This window comes from Nothoprocta perdicaria, unplaced genomic scaffold, assembly GCF_003342845.1.
Source record: "Nothoprocta perdicaria isolate Ctin4 unplaced genomic scaffold, notPer1 scaffold_10, whole genome shotgun sequence".
NCBI lineage: Eukaryota > Metazoa > Chordata > Aves > Tinamiformes > Tinamidae > Nothoprocta > Nothoprocta perdicaria.
Genome location: NW_020454094.1, coordinates 8,254,355 through 8,273,917, shown reverse-complemented (window position 1 = coordinate 8,273,917; position 19,563 = coordinate 8,254,355). Strand labels below are relative to the sequence as shown.

Here is a 19,563-nt window from a genome sequence, read left to right as displayed (position 1 = left end):
TGTCGCTATCCAGGGCAGAGCGCCCTTATCCAGGGAGGAATGCCAGTGTCCAGGGGAGAGCGTCACTGTGCAGGGAAAAGTGTCGCTATCCAGGGGAGAGCGTCCTTATCCAGGGAGGAGCGTTGCTGTCTCCATGTCCAACCCTGGGCCCCATCCCTGGGGTCCGTGCTGGCGGCTCTGCCCTGGGGAACCCTCCGGGCTCCCCTTTTACCTCTGCCCCGGGCAGCTGCTGCCCCTTGGTGGGTTGAATCAAGCTGCACGGGGAGCCGTTTGCCACATCCGAAATGTCATCCTGCCTGGAACCAGGCCAAGCGTGTCTTTGGTCTTCATACACATAAAAAAAATCAAATCTGTTTAATTATCATCTCTGTTTCAATTCAGTATGAAGGCGTTTTTCTTGATGTATATTTGTTTCTTTAATCTTTTTAAAATATTCGCAGTATAAAGTGCCTTGATCTGGAAAACTGAGGCTACTTGCACTAAACATTATCAAAAGGAGATATTTTTCGAGCAGCGATAGGGTCCTTTTCACAAAGCCTTTCAGGCGGGGAGGCCTGTTCGAGCCTGTGGGCCGCGCTGCTGGTGCTGGCAAGGAAGGCACCGGCCCTGCTAATTCCATAGGGAAGGAGGGTGTTTGCCCTTGCTTTTCTCCGCTGCTCCAGTGCCAGGACGTGCCCTTCTTTCCCTGCAGATAACGTCACCCTGCAGATCGATGGCGTGCTCTACCTGCGCGTCATGGACCCTTACAAGGTACCCGCGCTGTCCTGCCGAGTCCTGAGCCAGGAGTCGCAGCTCCCAGCGCCCCGGAGCCCGGCGCTGCTGCTGCTCCCTCGGCCGGGACGCCCAGCGCACGGCATCCTGCGCTCCTGGTAATTCTGCCTCTTTCGGAATCCCTTTCAGCGACCCCGTGGCTTATTTCTGTTTTTTTCTGTTCCTGCTATGCAGGCCAGTTACGGGGTGGAGGATCCCGAGTACGCAGTGACCCAGCTGGCCCAGACTACCATGAGATCTGAGCTGGGCAAACTCTCCCTCGACAGAGTCTTCCGGGTGAGCTGGGCAGAGGGATCGCGGAGCTGCCGGCATCCGGCAGCACCCCCGGCCTCCACGGGGTCTGTGCAGACAGTCGGACACACTTAACAGCCAAACCGCCTATTCCAGCAGAGCTCCTGGCATCCTTCTCAGGCAGCCTTTGGGCGCAGATCTTGCCTTGGTGGCTCTGCGTGATGGTTTTGCTCTTGGTTACTCAGAAAAGGCGATGGGCATCGTGCACCCGGACGCAGCTGTTGGGCTGTGTCTGCCCTGAGTAAGGGACTCAGGGCCAGGGATGAGTGTCCTGGCTCCCAGGGCTCAGCCCATGTGCTGCATTTGCTGGAGAGAATCAGGAGCTGTTAGCTCTCCTGGGAGGTGTTTGTAGCCCGATGTTCAGTTGCACCAGTTGCAGCTTTGGGCAGTGGTGTCCTAGAGAGAAGGTGCCCCCTGCTCGTAGGAGCCTTGGGAAGGGTTGGCCATGCCTTGTGTCCTTAGAATTGGGGTTTTCTAGCTGACCTTGGCGCACGAAGGGAGGAGTCTGACTGTTTCCTCGCACTCCTCTCCTTCCTCTCTGCTGTTTCCCTTGTGTCCCTCAGGAGCGCGAGTCTCTCAACGCCAGCATTGTGGATGCCATCAACCAGGCTTCAGACTGCTGGGGCATCCGGTGCCTGCGCTACGAGATTAAGGACATCCACGTGCCCCCTCGCGTGAAGGAATCCATGCAGATGCAGGTTTGGTGGTGTGGGGCAGGCTGGCACAGCGCGGAGCCTCCCCTCCCTGCAGCACGGCCAGGCTCCTTGCAGGCTGGCAGCACTGGGCCCTTCTGCCATGAGGGGACCTGTGGGCTCATTGACTGCCCACACGTGATAATTCCTGCCCTAATTTCTGCAGCAATGGCTCATACCCCACACTCAAAGGCCTGCCAGCTCTCCCTGAAACCCCTAGGGCTCTAACGGGAAGCAAATCCCTGTGCTCTGAGGGTCTCCCTTGGAGAGATCCCAGGAGGAGCCAGATCCCAGGGCAGGTGCTGGCCTTGAGCTGCCAGCCTTGCTGGAAGGGGCTGGCAGGAAGGCCAAACCAGAAGCGCTTTCCTCTTGCTGTGAGCTGGTGGTGCCAGCACTGCCATGGGGAGCAGCCTGTGCTCGGTCACTGTGGGTGACAGGAGGGACAAGACCCCTGTAGTGTGGCAGCCTGGCCCGTTGCAGCGTGGGCTCCGCGCTGCGCGGGGTCTGAAGGGACATCCAGCCTGCACGGGCTCACTGCGCTTCATGGCCAAACTCTTGTCCCTTGCTGTGCCGTGTCCTGGGAGCGTGTCCTTGCTGTGCTTCCCCACGGATGTCCCCGGCCTGGCCATGCATGGGCATCCAACCGGTGCTTGCAGGTGGAGGCGGAGCGACGGAAACGGGCGACAGTGCTGGAGTCGGAGGGGACGCGGGAATCTGCCATCAACGTGGCCGAGGGGCAGAAGCAGGCCCAGATCCTGGCGTCGGAAGCGCAGAAGGCCGAGCAGATCAACAAAGCTGCCGGTAGCGCCTCGGCTTAGAGCGTGCCGCGAGCCCCGGGACCCCTGTCGCCCTGTGCTGCGGGGCTCCCTGCCTGGGAGCCCGTGGGGTCGCTGTCCATGCGCACCGGCCTCCCGCTGCTGGTGCTGCCCCGCGGGGCGCAGCGGCAGGAGGGGGCTGCGGGGAGGATCCGTGTGCTGCTCTGTGGGAGCAGGAGGCTCTGCGGCGCCTCTGACGCCTGCTCTGCTGTCCGTCCTGCAGGAGAGGCCAACGCCATGCTGGTGAAGGCCCGGGCCAAGGCGGAGGCTATTCAGCTGCTGGCGGCTGCTCTGGCGCAGCAGGTGAGTGTGAGGAGTCCCAGCCTGGGGGCAGCCAAAATGCTGGTGACAAGAGGGGTGCACCTGAAGCTCGGCTTTCCCTGGGACCCTCCTTGGCAGCTCCTTCGGCAGCAGGGAGCTGTGCAGCCCCGAAGGCCAGTGCTGGGCACAGGCCGTGGTGCCTCCTCCCTGATGTGCCCTCTGTCCGCAGCACGGCAGCGCAGCCGCCTCTCTCTCCGTGGCCGAGCAGTACGTGAGCGCCTTCTCCCAGCTGGCCAAGGACTCCAACACGCTCCTGCTGCCCGCCAGCACTGGCGACGTCTCCAACATGGTCGCGCAGGTCGGTGTGCGCACAGGGAGCCGCTCTGCTTTCGCAGCGGGAGCTGGAGCCTGAGCAGGGTGCAGGGGACAGCCCAGCAGCCCCGAGCTGCTGTGCGGGAGGTGGTAGCGCTGGCAGAGAGCAAAGAGGAGCAATTTGGCCCAGATAATTGATTAATTTATTTCCCAGCTGTGGGCTGGAACATGTTCCACAGCTCTTGGGCAACAGGAGGTCTCTGCTGTGGTGGTCCCTGGCTGGGCCTGAGGGCCTGGTTGTAGCCCTAGCAGATAGGACCCTTCCCTGCAACCCAGGCTGAGATGGCTGAAGCGCAAGGCTGACTCTGACATTGTCTCTTTTGGATGTAAATTTGCCGCTTTCTTGTCCATCCCCATGCTCCCAACAAGGGTTCGGTGCCTCCTGAAGGTACCTTGGTGCTTTCAGGACGTGCTCTCGGGGGGCACTCCCCAGTAGCACAGAAATGTCGAGGCCTCAAACACAGCCCCCTTAGAGGCTGTTGTGTCCCTGCCTGCCCCGTGGGGCCTGCGTTGTCACAGTCCTGCCACGTCCCTGCCGCCCCGCTGCTCCCCTGCGCCTGCACTGCCCCGGTTGCCCTCTCCTCGCTGACGGCCCCTTGGTTCCCCCAGGCGCTGGGCATCTACAGCACGCTGACCAAGCCGCAGGCCGCGCGCGGCCGGGCCGAGCAGCCGCCGGCCCCCGGGGACGTGCAGGCAGCCGGCGCGGAGGTGCCCAAGGCGGAGCAGGAGGACTCCAGCTAGCAGGGCTGGGGCGACACTGGACACTGGACACCCCCAGGGCGGGGAGCCTGAGCGCAGTGCCTGCCCTGCGGCCGGGCATCCTGTTCTGCTGCTGCCTTCCCCACCCAGACACTTCTGTTTCTGGTTCTTATTTTGTATTTGGATTTAATCATGTAATAAAGGCAATGGGTACTGGGGCTGCAGCGCGTCCTCAGGGCACTCGGGAGCGGGACCTGCCGAGGGGCAAAAGGCGCAGGGTGAGAGCGGATCCATCCTAATCCCACCGGGGGCTGCCTATGGAGAGGGGATCCACGCGGGGGGCTCCTGGTCACATCCCGGTGCATTCCTGCACATCCTGGCCGGTTGTCCTGGCCGCTGCCCCAGCTCCTGCCGCTGTCACTCAGAGCAGCCGGGAAGCTGCAGCGGCCGCTTCGCCTGCGGGTTATTTTTGTCCCGGAGTCGCCGGGCCCGCTCCAGGCGGGAGCTGGGTTGGACTTGGCCTGGCCGGACGCCTGGCGTGAGGAGCAGCACGGAGCTGCCCCTGGGGCACCGCTGGGGCTGGGTCGGGAGGAACCGGGCCGGGAAGAACCAGACTGATACCGGGAGGAACCGGACCGGGCTGGGAGGAACCGGGTTGGAACGGGACCGGGCCAGGGAGGAACGGGACCGGGCTGGGAGGAACTGGGCCGGGAAGAACCGGACTGGTACCGGGAGGAACCGGACCGGGCTGGGAGGAACCGGGCTGGAACGGGGCCGGGCCCGGTCCGGGGGCCGGTGCCGCCGCGCGCCTCCCGCCCGGCAGGTGGCGCCGCCACCGCCGCCGCGTGCGCCGCTTCCGGGGGGACGGGCGGCTCGCGCCGGGCCGCGGCGGGCGCAGGTAGCGCGGGCGGCGGCGGGCGCGGGAGCGGGTCCGGGCGCGGGAGCGGGTCCGGGGGCGGGAGCGGGAGCGGGGCGCGGTGCCGGGCGCCCTGCGGGGTGCCCGCTGAGCCGAGGTGTCCGCCCCGCAGGATGCCGCGCTGGCCCGTGCTGCTCTTCCTGGCCTGGGTGTCGCTGCTCTTCGCGGCCGGGCTCGGGCTCTTCCTGAGCGGCTTCCTGCTGACGCGCGCGGAGCTGCCGCAGCGCAGCTCGTGCGCGGAGCCGCCGGGCCCGGGCCCGGGGCCGTGGCCGTGGCGCGGGCAGCGCCCGCCGCGCTCCTGCTGGCTGCCGCGCCGCTTCGCCCGGGCCCTGCTCGTGCTCATCGACGCCCTGCGCTTCGACTTCGCCGCCGCCGCCGCGGCGCGCGGCCGCCCGCGCCACTACCACGGCAAGCTGGGCGTCCTGCGGCAGCTGGCGGCCGCGCAGCCCCGCCACGGCCGCCTGTACCGCTTCCGAGCCGACGCGCCCACGGCCACCATGCAGCGCATCAAGGGCCTCACCACCGGCTCGCTGCCCACCTTCGTCGACGTGGGCAGCAACTTCGCCAGCTACGCCATCCGCGAGGACAACCTGCTGGCGCAGCTGGTGCACAACGGTGCGTGCGGCGGGCGGGCTTCGTTCTCCCTCGGGAAGGAGGCTGTTGGCAGCATCCCTGCCCTTGCAGCATCCCTGCCTTGCAGTTACTCAGCTGAAGGCCACAGGCGGCTTGTCACATAGACAGGGTGTTTTGCCCTGTGCCAGGCAGCGGCTGGAGTGTGGGTAGAGTTTCCTCAAGGATAACGATAAAGCAGGTAGTAAGGGTCGTGCCGGTGGTGCCTGGCACGGGCTCAGCCCCGGGACGGCTCTCAGTGGCCAAGGGCACGGACGGGGGGTTGTGTTTGCGCTCGGGCTGGCGGTGCCAGGTGCCTGCAGCTGCTGGGCGGCCTCCCCGGCCCGTCTCCTGTGCAGCTCGGAGCCGTGTGTGTGTTTGGAGAATGCAGCACCGGGAACGCCGGTAAGGGGGTTGGATCTCGCTGCTGGGGCTCTGCGTGGTACAGATACCAGCAGCACCTGGGATGGGGCGACGCTTCAGCACCTCCCGTGTGGGGGAAGAGGAGCAAATGCAGGAAATGATCCATGATAGGAAGGAGATTCCATGCTGTGGCAGCAGCTGTGGAGGACACGGTTCATGCTCCCGCAGTGGGAAGACTCTCTGGAAGCCCACAGGGAGTGGCTGGTTCGGGATAGGGGAAGCAGAGCGGGGACAATGGGAAACACCAGTGCTTTTCCCTTCCCTGCATTTGAAAAACCACCACTGTTGTGGTCAGGTTTTGAGCCTAGGACTCAAAGCTTCTGCTCAGCCGCTCTCTGTCCATAGACCTCGTTTGTCTACTGTTTTACTGGATGATTGTCAGGCCTTTGGTGGGGACATTAGACGTGCTAACAACCCATGGGAGATGTTAGTTTTTGGTCACTTTGGGTTTGGGCCAGTGCTCCAGCCCCCTTCCTGAATCTGCCAATACTCTGCGTTAGTTTGGATAAGAACATGACTCTGGTGGGCTCCTTGCTCCCATTAATTCCTTCTTTGCTTCCCCAGGAAGGAGAGTGGTCTTCATGGGAGATGACACTTGGGAAGGACTCTTCCCCAAGATGTTTCACCGCTCGTATTTCTTCCCTTCTTTTAATGTGAAGGATCTTCATACTGTCGACAATGGGATCCTGCAGCATCTCTATTCAACCGGTAAGAAACGCTTCTCCAGAGACCTTTAGTCTTGGGTAAGCCTTCCCTAGGCTGAATCTTTTATGTTACACTGGGGTCCTAGTGCAGGAGTTCGAGGTGGAAATGAAGAGCTTTGGGGTGTGGGTGGCTGTTTTTTGTTTGGTTGGTTGGTTTATGTTCGTCTTTGTGGAATGGCAGTAGGCTCTCTCACCTGCTTGTGGCTGTAGCCCATGGACCATAGTGCCCTAGCTGGATTTCCACAGATAAGCCCTCTTTGAGGAGTGAGGAAGAGTTCCTCTAAATACCTTTCTTCAATTTGGGAGAAGGCCTGGCTTGGTGGAATTCATCCACAGCTTAGACTTCCATAGCTGCATTGGAAATACACTTCTAGCATGGAGCAGAAAGGGCACCTCTTCCTTCAAGCTTAACCTTGGTCGACAGCTGCCGGGGCAGCCCCACGGCCCTTCTGGAGTGTCTGCTGGAGCTGGGAGGCCGGCGCTCCCATCCGGATGTTGGAGGCTCCCGATCTTGGGGAGAGGGTGACGCTGCTCTTGTTCCGCAGTGGATGGTGGCGAGTGGGACTTGCTCATTGCCCACTTCCTCGGTGTGGACCATTGCGGGCACAAACACGGGCCTGACCATCCCGAAATGGCTAAGAAGCTCCTCCAGATGAATGAGATGCTCAGGTGATCAGCATGGTTGGGGTTGACTCTTCCATTGCCCGGGCTGGTGGCGGGTTCCTAGAGCATTCACAGGCACAGAGGGCAACAGGAAAGGCTCCTACTGTGCCAGTTTGCACAGGGAATGGCCCTGAGCAGCAGCAGCAGCAGCAGCTGGAACCCCAGCTGTGCCACAGGGCAGTGTCAGTGCGTGGGTGCCCATGTGGGAATTGAAAACCCCCCAAAACATCAGCCTGGAACTTGTTCCTGCTGGGGACATCCCTTTGGAATGGTGTTTTGTATAGCTTCCCAAATGGCAAAAATAACAGCTTTGGTGGGGATCTGGGCAAAAACCATCTGCTCTAGGGGCTCTGGCTTTTCATTTTGTTTCATGTGTTGCCCTGGGACCCAGGCATTCGTTCTGGCTGCATCCACAGGGGTTTTCCCCAGTTTGAGTGGGGAAAGAGAGGCTGGTTCCTGTTTCCCTTGCTGAGGCTCTGCACCAGCCCGTAGTTTTGCTCAGCTGCTTGTGCAGGTTTCTCCTCCGTGGTGCACACAGGCTTGGTGGCCATCGTGTCCTCTACCACCTTCCAAAGGGCTGGTGCTGACCTTCCCTGTCCCGCTGACAGGACCTTGGTAGAGCGTCTGGGAAATGACACCCTGCTTGTGGTGGCTGGGGACCATGGCATGACGGACACCGGAGACCACGGAGGGGACAGCGAGAAAGAAGTGAATGCGGCGCTGTTTGTGTACAGCAAAACACCCCTGTTTGGGACTGACCCTCCTGAGGTGAGAAGATGTTGCTCCGTAGTGGGGTTTAGCTCATTGCCTGAGGGGACCTCCAGGGAGAAACCTGCATTGTGGGGATACGGAGAGTGATGGTTCTGGTGGGATTGTCCGACTGATGGCCAGGCAGGCTGCCACCCTTCCAGAGAGAGTGGGGGAAAAGTCGGACACGGGGCAGGTAGTGTAAGTTTAAAAGTCAGGAGTATGATCAGTATCAGTTTGTGTCAAGCAAAATCCAACTTATTGGAGGGAAAAAAATTCACAAAAACCAGACTGCAGGTGAGATGGATGCAGGCTCTGTTGGACCATTCACTTCAGTGAATGTCCCTCCCTTGGCTTGCTGCAGGGCCGAGCGGGTGGCCGGGCAGGCGGCTCCCCTGGCCTCCAGGGAAGGGGTGGGATGTGACCAGGGTGCCTAGCTGTCCATGCCCTTGTCCTCTGACCTGGGTGACCAGCCATCCCTGAGCTCCTCCCGAGCTCCTTCCGAGCCCCCTCCAAGCTCCATATTCCTCCTGTGTCTCTCCAGGAGCCCGAGGTCGTTCCCCAGGTGAACCTGGTGCCCACCTTGGCCTTGCTGCTGGGCGTGCCCATCCCCTACAGCAGCATCGGCGAGGTGATGGCCGAGCTCTTCGCCACGGACGGCGACGCCGTGTCTGCAGCCTTGCAGCAGCTCGACGTCTATCACATCAATGCCAACCAGGTGAGGCCAGGCCCTCCCGGGGCTGTTTTCCTCTTGTGCAGGGGGTCACTGGAGGGTGAGAGCTGCTGGCAGCCACGGGGCAGTGCCAGGGGCTGAGCTCTGGCATCCTGGCTCTGCTGGGAATTCGCTGTGGGCTCTTTCTCACACAGGAGCTCTCAGATGTGCTCTCTGACGCTGGGTGATGGCTAGGTAGCACCTACTGCAGACCTCCGTGCTGAACCAAAGGGCAAAGGGAGATTAAAAACAACCTTTTTAAGTTTATTTGGTTTCTTCTGTTTGGTGGAGGTGGGACAGTTACCTCCGTGGGGAGCTTAGAAGAGTTAGAATTAGTTAATTAGTTAAATTAGAAGAGTTTCCTCCTTGTGGGGTTTGCTCCAGCAGAAGGCAGCACTGGTCTCCAAAAGAGGTCTCAGAGATGCAGTTTGGTGCTTGGTGAGGAGCCGTGGCTCAGGAAATCTCTGGGCCCCGTTCGTGTTGCTGGGGAAGGGTTGGCCCCAGCTGGTCAGAAGTGGCTTTGGTTGTTTGGGAAGGCTGGTTCCTCAGAGCTCGGGAGGATTAGGGGCAAGTTGTGTGGGTCAAGAGCACAAAGTTTTGATTCTGCTTCAGTTTGGGAGCAGAAATGGTTTTAGCTGAAAAACTATTCAAAATCAGTGACAGAAGGAAAACAGCAATGAAGGATTAAATAAAATACCAAGTAATAAGAATAAATTGGGATGACAGAGAAGGATCAGCCACGTGCTCTAGGTGTCCCTGCTGGAGCGGCGGGGTTAGACTAGGCAATCTTTAGAGGTCCCTTCCAACCTCAGCCATTCTGGGATTCTGTGACCAGTCTGAACCAAGTGCTGAGAATACAGAACCCTACAGCTGAGTGACATTTGGATGGCTGGAAAGGCCAAGATTTTTGAGTGATTGGGAATATACCAGGCATGAAAGAAGCCCGAGTACTGGAGCAGAGCCATGTGCCGGGACAGGCCTGCATGGTTTTGTGGAGCAGGAGCAGATCTGCTGCAATCCTCTGAATTACGGAGCCCTTTCTCAGGCCCTGCTTGCCTTTTAGAGGCCTCTGCGTTGCAGGAATCATGCTCCTGGCCCCAAAATAGCTCCTTCAGCCCCCAGGCAGCTCCCTGCTGTACCTGGGGGCTGTGCATGGAAGAAGCCACCCCAGCGTGGGCCCTGTTTTGGGTCCAGCAGCCTGGATACAACCCGTGCTGTGTAGGCTGGGGGGCAAGTCAGTGAAGAGCAGACCGTATGATTGCCAGTGGGAAGGCAGAAGCGTTCAGCATCTCTGCCATGTGTTTATAGAGGAGGAGGCTGCTTTGTCATTTAAGGATGATGCCAGTGCACCCTCCTGCCCATTAGTCACCACAAATATTGATCATCCTCTGGTCGAAGCTAATGTCATCCAGCCCCGTGGCTTTGAGTGTTTGCTCTTAGTCGTCTGAGGAGCTTTCTGGCTTGGGTTCTGAACGCGGCCTAGCAGGGGGCCCGTGCAAGCCTGGGGAGAGCCTGAGGGCCTGTCTGGTGCGTGGGCTGCTCCTGCCTGTGTCCTGAGGCTCCTGGAAGGCACCTGAGTGTATAGGGCTTGTGTTGATGGACCTTTGTGTGGGTGCTGGACCCTGGTAGTGCCCTGTACAACATCGGGGTCCCTGCTTCAAGTCCCTGCTGACTTGAAGCACAGGCAGAATGAGCTTTTCTTGACCAGTGGCACAGCGGGTTAGTTCACCCATGTTCAAAAACAGGGAACAGCTTGGCTTGAGCAATTGAAAGCTGTTTAATTTGATGTCTGTCCTCTGAAAAAAATAAGGAAAAGGCTATCAGAGCATGCAGGTTAACAGCTAGTAATGACTGGAACCTCTTAGGGATGTTTCCCATGTTGTTACTCAAGACTCTGCAAAGACCCCATAGCAATGTCTATGTTAAGGGCTCCCAGCAAGCTGAGAAGTGGCTAGCTGAGATGTGTGGATGTGTTTGTCAGGATGGATATGTCACCTAAGGGGTGAGTTCCTTTAGCCAGAGAGATACAACCTGCTGGCCACCTGCTGTATTTGGGTGCCCAGCCGAGGGCAGGGCCTGCCACACCAGGGCTGCCTCCCTGCTGAAGGACTTGTCGGGGCAGGTGACAGGGAAACCGCTGTCTCAGGGGTGCCGGGGCTGCTGTCTCATCCTGGCCCCTGTCCTGCAGGTGGACCGGTTCCTGCGCTCCTACTCGCTGGTGGCGCAGGACCTGCCGACGGAGGAGCTCCAGCAGCTGCAGGACATCTTCTCCAGCGCCGTGGAGGAGCACGCCCAGCTCGTGGCCCACGTGCAGGAGGAGAAGCCATCGTCGCCGGAGCTGCAGGCCAGGCTGGGGAGGCTGCTCGGCCGCTTCCAGCGCTACCTGCGGGAGGCGCGGGCCGTGTGCGCGCGGAGCTGGGCCCGCTTCCGCCCGCTGCGCATGGTGGCCGGCTGCGCCCTCATTGCTGCCTCCTGCCTGCTCTGCTACGTCGCCTCGGCGCTGCCCGCCGCGCCGGACTCCTTCTACCGCAGCTGCCTCCTGGCCCCGCTGCTCTGGGGCCTGGCCGCAGCCCTGCTGCTGGGGCTGGCCTGTGCTGTCATGCAGGAGGGGCTGGACCTCCTCGTGGTGTCTTCCTGGGCAGCCGCGGTTTCTCAGGTGGCCTTTTTCTGGCGCTGGTGGGGCCGGCAGCCCAAGCGAGCCCACTCGGCAAGCAGCCATCCCCCTGTGGCCAGCATCAGCCTGAGGCAGCGCCTGCAAGCGTGCCCGGCGCTGGCCTTTCCCATGGGAATCCTCCTCTTCCGCTGCGGAGCCATGTTCTCCGACAGCTTCGTGGTGGCCGAGGCCCGGGTCGTCCCGTTCCTGCTGGCCTCGCTGGTCGCGCTGCTGGTGGGGAAGCTCCACTGGGACGGGCGCTTGACGGTGCCCGAGGGCCCCAGGCAGCAGCTCCTCAGCTCCTCCTCGTACCGCAAGGAGAGCTGGCACCTGCTGTACCTCGTGGCCGCGCTCCTGCTCTGCGTGCGCCTCTCCGCCGCCTTCCACCAGTGCCGGGAGGAGAGCCCGCAGTGCCGGCCCTCGCTCTTCCTCGCGCCGCTCGCCGGCCTGCGGGACGCGCGGGCCAAGAACCTCTTCTACCTGGCGTGCGTGGCCGCGCTCGTGGCGCTGGTGTGCGCGGTGCGGCGCTGGCTGCGCCACTGCGGCAACCTCAACGGCTCCGAGCCCGCCGTGCTCTTCGTGCGCTGGGGCTTCCCGCTGCTCGCCGTCTTCGTCGCCTGCTACTGGGCCGTGGCCTCCAGCGCCGAGGACTCGCTGGGCAAGCTGCAGGAGCTGGTGCATGTGGCGCTCGTGGCCTTCCCGTGGGCCGTCTACGGGCTCGTGGGCGCCGGGCTGCTGCTCGTGCTGTGCAAGCCCGTGACGGTGTTTGCCAAGGACACGCGGGAGACGGCGGGGCCCATCGTCACCCCCTACCTGGGCGTTGCCAGCTCCGAGGTCGACTTCCTGCACGTCATCCCGCAGATCTACAGGAGGATGCAGGAGTCCCTGAAAAGCCACCTGGAGCGGGGTGGCTGCGGGGCCGCCGTGGCTGCCTACGGGCTGGGCAGCGTGTACTCGGCTGCCCTGGTCATTGCACTGACCCTGCTGGCCTTCCTCCTGCTGCTCCTGCACAGCGAGCGGCTCAGTCTCGCCTTCCTGCTCCTCTTCCTGGAGGCCTTTGTGCTCCTGCACATCCACGCCCGTGCCAGAAGCCTCGCTGGAGATGCTGGTGAGTTGGGGCTCAGCAGAGCACCCTCTGGCTCTGCCTTGGGCTGCGGCCTGGGCCTTGTCTCCAGTGGCCTCTTCTTTTCTCCACTGATAGGCAGGGCCCAGTCTCTGCCCCCAAGGAATGGGGTGCACTGATCTTCACTCCTGTGTTTACAAGAGCTGCTTAAACCTCCTGAAAAAGCATATGCAGCCGGGTTGCAGTGTGGGAGGAGGAGCCCCTGGTGTCAGGGAAGGGGCTTTTCACCCATCTCCCTTGGGAGGAAGAGGAGTCTGTTGCATCAGGGAAGGGGTTTCTTCTTCACCCGTCTGCACTCCTCAGGCCGTGAGGAGCCACCAAACCTCAGTGGTGCTGGGGGAGCCCTGGGAGAGTGGAGGGGATGTCCAACTGCTTCCCATTCCGTGTGCTGGGAGCTGACTCGTGTGTGTGGGAAGGGAACCTGAGAGGAAACGCAATGCAGGTTTTTAGACCATGGATCTCTCTGTTTCCTCAATGCTGATCTCTCTCTCTGTCTCTCTGTTTCTCAGAGCCTTTTTCAGTGCCCTGGTATGCGGTCATCTCCTGGCTCCTTGCTGCTTCCCAGTTCTTCTATTCCACAGGCCACCAGCCCATCTTCCCAGCCATCCACTGGAACGCAGCCTTTGTGGGCTTCCACCTCGACCACAGCACAAACCTGCTGCCCGCTCTCCTGGTGGGCGCCAACACGTTCGCCTCCCACATCCTCTTTGCAGGTAAATCAATTTATTCCTGGGCCGCTGAGCCAGCACAGCTCCCAGCTTTGTTTTGGCTGGAGGTTTTGCACAAAGGCACCAGCCCAAGAGCAGCATCTTTGCTGTGCCCTCCTGGGGCCACTGTGGCCTGCAGGCTCCGTGCAGTTGGGTCAGCCTGGAGCAGCGAACGTGCCTCCAGTGCAGCCCCTGCACAGCGGCCCGGCACAGGCTGCTGCTCCCACTGGGCTCCCAGTAACTCCCTGTGCCTTTGTCCTCGAGGCAGTCGGCTGCCCTCTGCTCCTGCTTTGGCCCTTTGTGTGTGAGGCGCCCAGCACACAGAGGAGGAAGGCCAGGAAGGAGCCCCGGGAGGAGCTGCACGAGGAAGAGGAGCACATGATGGAGATGAGGCTGCGGGAGGCCCCGGACAGGTTCTCGGCGGCTCTGCTGCAGCTGGGGCTCAAGTGCCTCTTCGTCCTGGGCATGCAGGTATGGGCAGAGGCTGACAGTGGTGGCGAGGGCTGCCCAAGAGGAGAGCAGTGGGTTGTCAGCCCCAGAGCACCTTCACACAATGATCTGCCTTCTGGATCCAGCTTTGCAGAGTGGGGGCAGCTGTTCAGAAGCTGCAAGATCGTAATCCTACTTCCCCTCCTCCTGACCTGGCATATCCATTTGCACCAGCTGGCTCATCTGAGCCATGTTGTGATGGTGTAGATAGCTAAACAGCAGAAAACCTGCCTCGTGAGAGAAGCAAAGAGCTTTCGAGGAGTCAGCCCATCAAATGATCTCTCTGAATGGTCAGTCCATTACCAGTATAGGGGAAGGGGCAAGCCCTTACAGCAGGAGAGCACCAGTGCCCCTCTCAGTGAGCTGGTAGGGCAGCTCAGCTGTTCTGTCTTTCCTCCTTTGAGGCCACAGTGGAAGAAAATCCTCTGTGTGTTGCCTCTCTCTGATGTGCACTGTTGTAGCCCCTCAGGTGTGCACGGTTTAGGACTCTTCAGATGTGCATCCGTTGCCAGGAGGTCTCTCCAGAGTCATTTGTAACCTGTTTTTCCTCGTCTTCCCCACAGCTTCTGGCCTGTGTTTGTGCAGCTCTGATCCTCAGGAGGCACCTCATGGTCTGGAAGGTCTTTGCCCCAAAGTAAGTCCTAGGAGTTGCTCTGATGCTGGATTAGGGCTCTTATTGCCAAGCTGTCAATTAGCGTGTGCAAACATCAGGGAGAGGGGAACGTGCTCATTCACACTGACTTCTTACTTAGCAGAGCCTATAGGACCATCCCAAATAAATTCCATTTTCTAGTCAAAAAGCTGGTCTTAAACTACAGTATAGAAATTTCTCCTAGTCTTGATTTCTGAGAACATGTAGAGCTACCACATACTTGGTGAACTGTCCGAGTGCGAATAACCAAAATCCTGTGGGATCTGCAGACCAACCATGACAGTCCTGCCAGGCAGGGCAGTGAGCAGGAAAATATTTAAGGCAGGGAGCCAATGTAGAGCTACCAGCTCAGAAATGAGTTGGCATTAGGCAAGGGTTAGCAGGGGCATGGGACATCCTTGGTGTCTTGAAGTTTTCCAAATCCATCCTAAGTGTCTTCATAAATGGCTTCTAGACCATTGGGGAACTTCAGGTCTGCTTGGCTTCTAGGCTGCAGGTAGCATCCATTACTGGGGGGTGAATGTAATTAGGTTTTTGGATGTGGGGTGTCACCAGCCTCTTGCTCTCAGGAAATCAGTCTGCTGGGAGTGAGGGCAAAGCAGCTTGTCCTTGCAGGAATGCTCATGGTCCCTCACTGTGCCTGTTGGGCCCGCAGGTTCCTCTTTGAAGCACTGGGCTTCGTGGTGAGCAGCGTCTGCCTCCTGCTGGGCATCTTGCTGGTGATGCGTGTGGACTGTGCAGTGAGCGCCTGGTTCAGCCGGCTCCAGCTCAGGTAGCGTTGGAGACGGGGGGACCTGCCCTGCTCCTCGACCAACGCTGCGGGAGTCTCCCGGGGCCTGGCAGTGTCCTAGAGCCACCAGCACCGAGTGCCTATTGAGAGCAGTCAGGGGCCATTCCTGGCTCCCGGCCCCCCGCTGCTGCCTGCGCTTCCCGGCTCTGTGCAGCGCTGGGCGCTTGCCGGCAGCGGAGGCGGCTGCTGCGGGAGGCCAAGAAGCCGGAGTCCTGGTGCCCCTCTGGAGAAGCGCCAGCCACGGGCCTTGCTGCTGCTTCCCTGACAGCTCTGCCCGCCGCCAGCTGGAGGCCTCGTGGCCAGCGCGCTGCCCACGATGGCACCTTGCCCGGGCCGAGACGGGCACCTGCTGGAAGGGGCAGCTTCCAGTGTCCAGGAGGGGAGGGAGTGCTACAGCCCAACCCTGGCGCCAGCTCCTGCAGCCACCATCTCTGCTCCTTTCCTCCTTGTGCGCTGCGTTTTCATGCAGGAATCAAAGCACACGTGATCGTGTGTACACTCGTTCATGGGGTCTCGGTGGCAGCTGCTCTGCTCCAGCTGTAGAGCCCGCTGCTGCTCTGTGCCAACCCATGTTCATTACCATGTCCTTGGTCCTTTTCAGCCCTGCTGAGGGGCCCTCTTGGGGCGAGGGGGCCAGGCTGGGCTGTCTGTGTGACTTGAAACAGTCTCAACGCGTTGGAAGGGTGACAGCAGAGACCTGTCTGTGACTGAGAACCTCTGCCCAGGGGGCTCAGCCTGCTGGCTCTTCACACACCCCGGGCTCTAGCAGCCAGGGCTCCTGCCTCATCAGGAGCTTGACCTGGCTATTGGCAATGGTTGAATTGCAGCAGGTTGTAGTGATGGAGCATTTGACCATTCCCATATTGACTCATGTCTGCAGGAAGGAGTCCAGAGCAGCTGTCCTAACTGCAGGAGCAGGTTGGTTGTGGGCACTGATACCTGAGGACAGCTGCTTGAAAGCTCTTAGGAGGGGAGAACTTTTCTTCAGGGTGGCTTAACCCATTGGTGTTTGTGCCTGGGGTGACGCCACCTTGAAGGGATCCCTGTCACTGCAGATTATGGCATTTATGATCCCATATGTGGTGCTTCTCTCCCTCTGGATCTTGGTGTTCTGCATGAGACTCGGTGCTGCAAGGGGCCTATCCTAATTCTGATCTTGACTGCTTGCAATCAGGATGGGTTTTATTTCTTTCTTTCTGTGCAGAGGTAGAGGATGGTGACCACAGTTCATGGCCACATTCTGATCAAATTTCCCCTGCAGTTTTGGTGGGTGTTGGGAATTCCTTGTTCCCTGCCCTGAACCACTGTGTGGCATTACTTGGTGCTAAGAAACCTTTCATCTCTCCTCCAGGTGGAGGGCAAATTACCTGCACTGTGTGTTAGGGCCGCTCTGCTCTGACAGACCTGAGCACCATATGCTTAGGGCTGCTCCTTTGATTTATGTTCCCTATCCTCTCTGGATTTTTAATTCATGGTCCCTGACTGTCCCTGCTTGCATTTCTTGCTGCAGATTGCTAGTGTGAGTCCAGGCTCTTGTCTCTCTCAAGAGCCTTGGGGAAGGCTGCAAAAGGTGTCTCTTAAATACAAAGATAAACCTGCCTTTAGGCCCTGTGGGAGGGTAACACTAGCCCAGGTGCTGGGCGCAGTTCAAGGGAGGCTTAAACTGTTTCAATCTTGGGCTTCCAGGGCTTGACCACCTCATGATCTGCTGGCCGGGCTCTCCCACCACTGCCTCACATCTCCCCTGCCCCGTGGGCCCCTCTTGCTTAATTTAACCGAGCTTAGTTTGTAGCTGGCTCCCTGCCCGGTTCCGTGAGCAGCTGTGCCGGTGTAAGGAAGTGGGTAGGACTGTGTAGTTGGGCTCAGCGGTGTGAAAGAACGTGGCAGCCCACGTTTGGCTTAAGCAATCCTACCTTTAAAAGGGGTTGTGTGCTCTATTTTGGGTCTGCTTAGCGGCCAGATGGTTCTCGGGTATGAGCGGGGCTGTGCCGATGAGTGAGGGGTGTAGAGAAGGGACGTGCAGTGAATTTTGATTCAACATGAAAAGAGAAGTCCAGATAACACCTGCTGCCAACCCCCAAGGCTGTGGCCCAAATGGACCTCGTTGTAACCTCACAACCTGGTCAGGAACTTGCTGCTTGAATGTATTTGAGCTGGCAGAAATCCTTATGATCGCTCGTACTGTGATGCTGGCCTGGGGCATTGCTGCTGCTGCCAGGCAGGGCCCTGGGCGCCCTTCTCTCCCATCTCCGGGACTAGCTCCTCTTTCCATGGCTGCTGTCGTGCCCGAGAGCCTCCGTGCACCCTTTACACGCGGGCAGAGCACTTGGCCAGCACCCTTCTCCCGGGTCTCCGTTCTCCCTCTGGAGACATTCCTGGCTGGCTGTGGGCCTATCGCCCAGGGATGCTGGGGTGAAACAGGAAAGAGAGCTCTACCTCTGCAAACACGCACACATCTCACCAGAGACTTAAAAGGCAGTGTCGAGTCCCCACTGCAGAACATAAATTCTGACTTTTAAAGTCAAAATTAGCACTTTTTTTTTTTTAGGCATTTCCTATTCTAGTACGTCTGAGCCCAGTTTGAAAAGCTACAGGCTTCTCTGGGGGACTTCAGACACTTGTTCTGCCCATTGGGGCCTAGGTCTTGTCTCTGGAAATAAGGTAGTCTCGTGCCCCCATGGGGGTCTAGCGATGCGGATCGCTTCTCCAGCTGGATTTGTTACCGCTGCAGTCGTGCCAAGGAGGAAGGAGGCGACTCGCTGTGCTGCCAGGGGCGCCCAGCTGCTACACCAAAGAACTTACATCCAAGACAATGGACTCTCCAAGGGCTGGACATGCTCTTGCTTGCTTTCTCTCATTGACATTTTCAGTCTTCAGCAGCCATCCCCGAGCTGCCCCCATTTGCCTGCTGTTCTTCTGAATTTGCCGGGATGACCCTGTGGTTGCTACCAGAACCTGTTGGCTTCCCTTTGGCCCTGGTGAGAGCTGAGCCCTGGGATGGGGTCCTGTCCTCCCTCCTCTCCCTGCTCGCAGGCACCTTCCCATGGCACCTTCCCAGGGTTTCACTGCTCCCCGAGCAAATCCAGGTTGGAAGCCCTTGGAGGTGGGTGGAGGGCAGGCCAGGGCTCTGGGACAAGATGCAGTCTCTGATGCTTCTCTCTTGGTGTCACGGTTCAGAGACAAACCAGCCCTGGAGGCAGGTGCTCCAAGGGGTTCGTTTCCAGTCCGTGTCTCCCTTGGGTGCCCGTGGCACGGGAGGTGGCACCCTCAGTGTGCTCCATGGAGCAGTTTCCATCCCGTGCTCAATGGGGTGCTGAAGGCATCATGTCCGCACTTCCACCTGCCAGCAAGGAGGGAAATCTCCCCTGGGATCCTTCCCAGGTGCCATGCCGGGGCCGGGACCCTTCATACCTGTCATGGGGGAGCGTTTGTGTCTTGTTTGTGCTGCCCAGCAGGAACATGTTCCCAAAAATGCACCACACAGTGAAAGACCAAGGCTCCCGGACCGTCTCTGGTGGCCGCCTCTGAGGCAATGCCGGGAGATGACGCTGCTTGGGGCCAGTCAACGTGGTGTGTCCCCATGTCCAGCAGTTACCACCGCTTTGCATGTCCTTTGCTTCATCCTCTCTGTTTATTCCTCCTGGGATGTTTCCTTTATTTACTTGAAGGAATTGTCACGTTCTTGGCGTTTGTCTCCCCTTTCTCTTGGGGCAGCGGTCGGGACCAGGCTGCTCTCTCTTCCTAGGGCTGCCTTGACTCGCTACCCGGATTGCAGGAAGATTGTTTTTTATTTTATCCACCTCTCTGTGCCTCGGGACCCTATTTGGGAATAAAATAATTTAAAAAAGCAGGGGAGGGAAAGGACCCAGTTCTTGGAAGCAGCTGGAGAGCTTTGCATGCAAAGTGCTGTTAGCGGTGCTAAGCTCTCCTGGGTATCACTGTGTATCTGGTTAACGCTTTCATTCCCCCGCCACCAATGAAACCCACGTGGTGGAAGTGATTCTTGAGGCTCTGCTGCCAGTGGAGCCTTTCTTTTCCTTAAAAAATAAATGAATAAACAACCAAACACTGAGCGGGCTGGTGACATTTGTTCGGCTGATAGGAAGGGACGGATGTGCTTAGGTCTGTACGGTTGCAACAGCCCTTGCTGCAAGTACAAGGTGAGAGCCGGAGCGGACAGACTTTATTTGGGGAGCTGGAGGGACCGACCAGGCCCACGGTGTCACTGTCACCGGTGTCACTCCGAAGCGCCGCCGCTTCGCCTGGCGAGGCCTTTCGGCCCCTCTCGGCCACCGCCTCGCTTCTCGTCGCGCGCTTGCCGTCGCCTTAGCGACCGCCGTTTCCCGCCGGCCCTGGCGGCCAATGACAGCGGCGGGCGGCGGGCGGCAGCCAATCAGCGGCGAGAAGGCGGGAGGAGCGCGGCGCGGCGGCCGCCATGAAGCGGCGGCGCGGCGGGGAGGCGCCGGCCCCCGGC

At 59.7% G+C, this 19,563-nt stretch overlaps 2 protein-coding genes across 2 annotated transcripts; both read left to right on the top strand.

Annotated features, from left to right (window-relative positions):
* Positions 1-696: 696 nt before the first annotated feature.
* Positions 697-4,086, top strand: STOML2 (stomatin like 2). Its single transcript, XM_026039985.1, has 7 exons — positions 697-750; positions 946-1,047; positions 1,626-1,760; positions 2,411-2,555; positions 2,793-2,872; positions 3,060-3,188; positions 3,812-4,086. The coding sequence occupies exons 1-7, from the start codon at positions 736-738 to the stop codon at positions 3,941-3,943; spliced, it is 738 nt and encodes a 245-aa protein (XP_025895770.1). The 5' UTR covers positions 697-735; the 3' UTR covers positions 3,944-4,086.
* Positions 4,087-4,930: 844 nt separating this feature from the next.
* On the top strand, positions 4,931-18,925 carry PIGO (phosphatidylinositol glycan anchor biosynthesis class O). The gene is made up of 11 exons (XM_026039973.1): positions 4,931-5,432; positions 6,414-6,557; positions 7,099-7,222; positions 7,825-7,984; positions 8,508-8,681; positions 10,864-12,436; positions 12,961-13,164; positions 13,427-13,629; positions 14,211-14,281; positions 14,955-15,071; positions 17,821-18,925. The coding sequence occupies exons 1-11, from the start codon at positions 4,931-4,933 to the stop codon at positions 17,948-17,950; spliced, it is 3,402 nt and encodes a 1,133-aa protein (XP_025895758.1). The 3' UTR covers positions 17,951-18,925.
* Positions 18,926-19,563: the final 638 nt, after the last annotated feature.

What these genes read in the sequence shown, in the direction of transcription:
- STOML2 (XM_026039985.1), top strand. An exon ending in AGGAATCCATGCAGATGCAG is followed by an intron (nt 1,761 to 2,410) that starts GTTTGGTGGTGT and finishes CGGTGCTTGCAG; the next exon opens with GTGGAGGCGGAGCGACGGAA. An exon ending in TCTCCAACATGGTCGCGCAG is followed by an intron (nt 3,189 to 3,811) that starts GTCGGTGTGCGC and finishes TGGTTCCCCCAG; the next exon opens with GCGCTGGGCATCTACAGCAC.
- PIGO (XM_026039973.1), top strand. Translation starts at nt 4,931, where the DNA reads ATGCCGCGCTGGCCCGTGCTGCTCTTCCTGGCCTGGGTGTCGCTGCTC. An exon ending in CAGATGAATGAGATGCTCAG is followed by an intron (nt 7,223 to 7,824) that starts GTGATCAGCATG and finishes TCCCGCTGACAG; the next exon opens with GACCTTGGTAGAGCGTCTGG. An exon ending in AAGCCTCGCTGGAGATGCTG is followed by an intron (nt 12,437 to 12,960) that starts GTGAGTTGGGGC and finishes TCTGTTTCTCAG; the next exon opens with AGCCTTTTTCAGTGCCCTGG.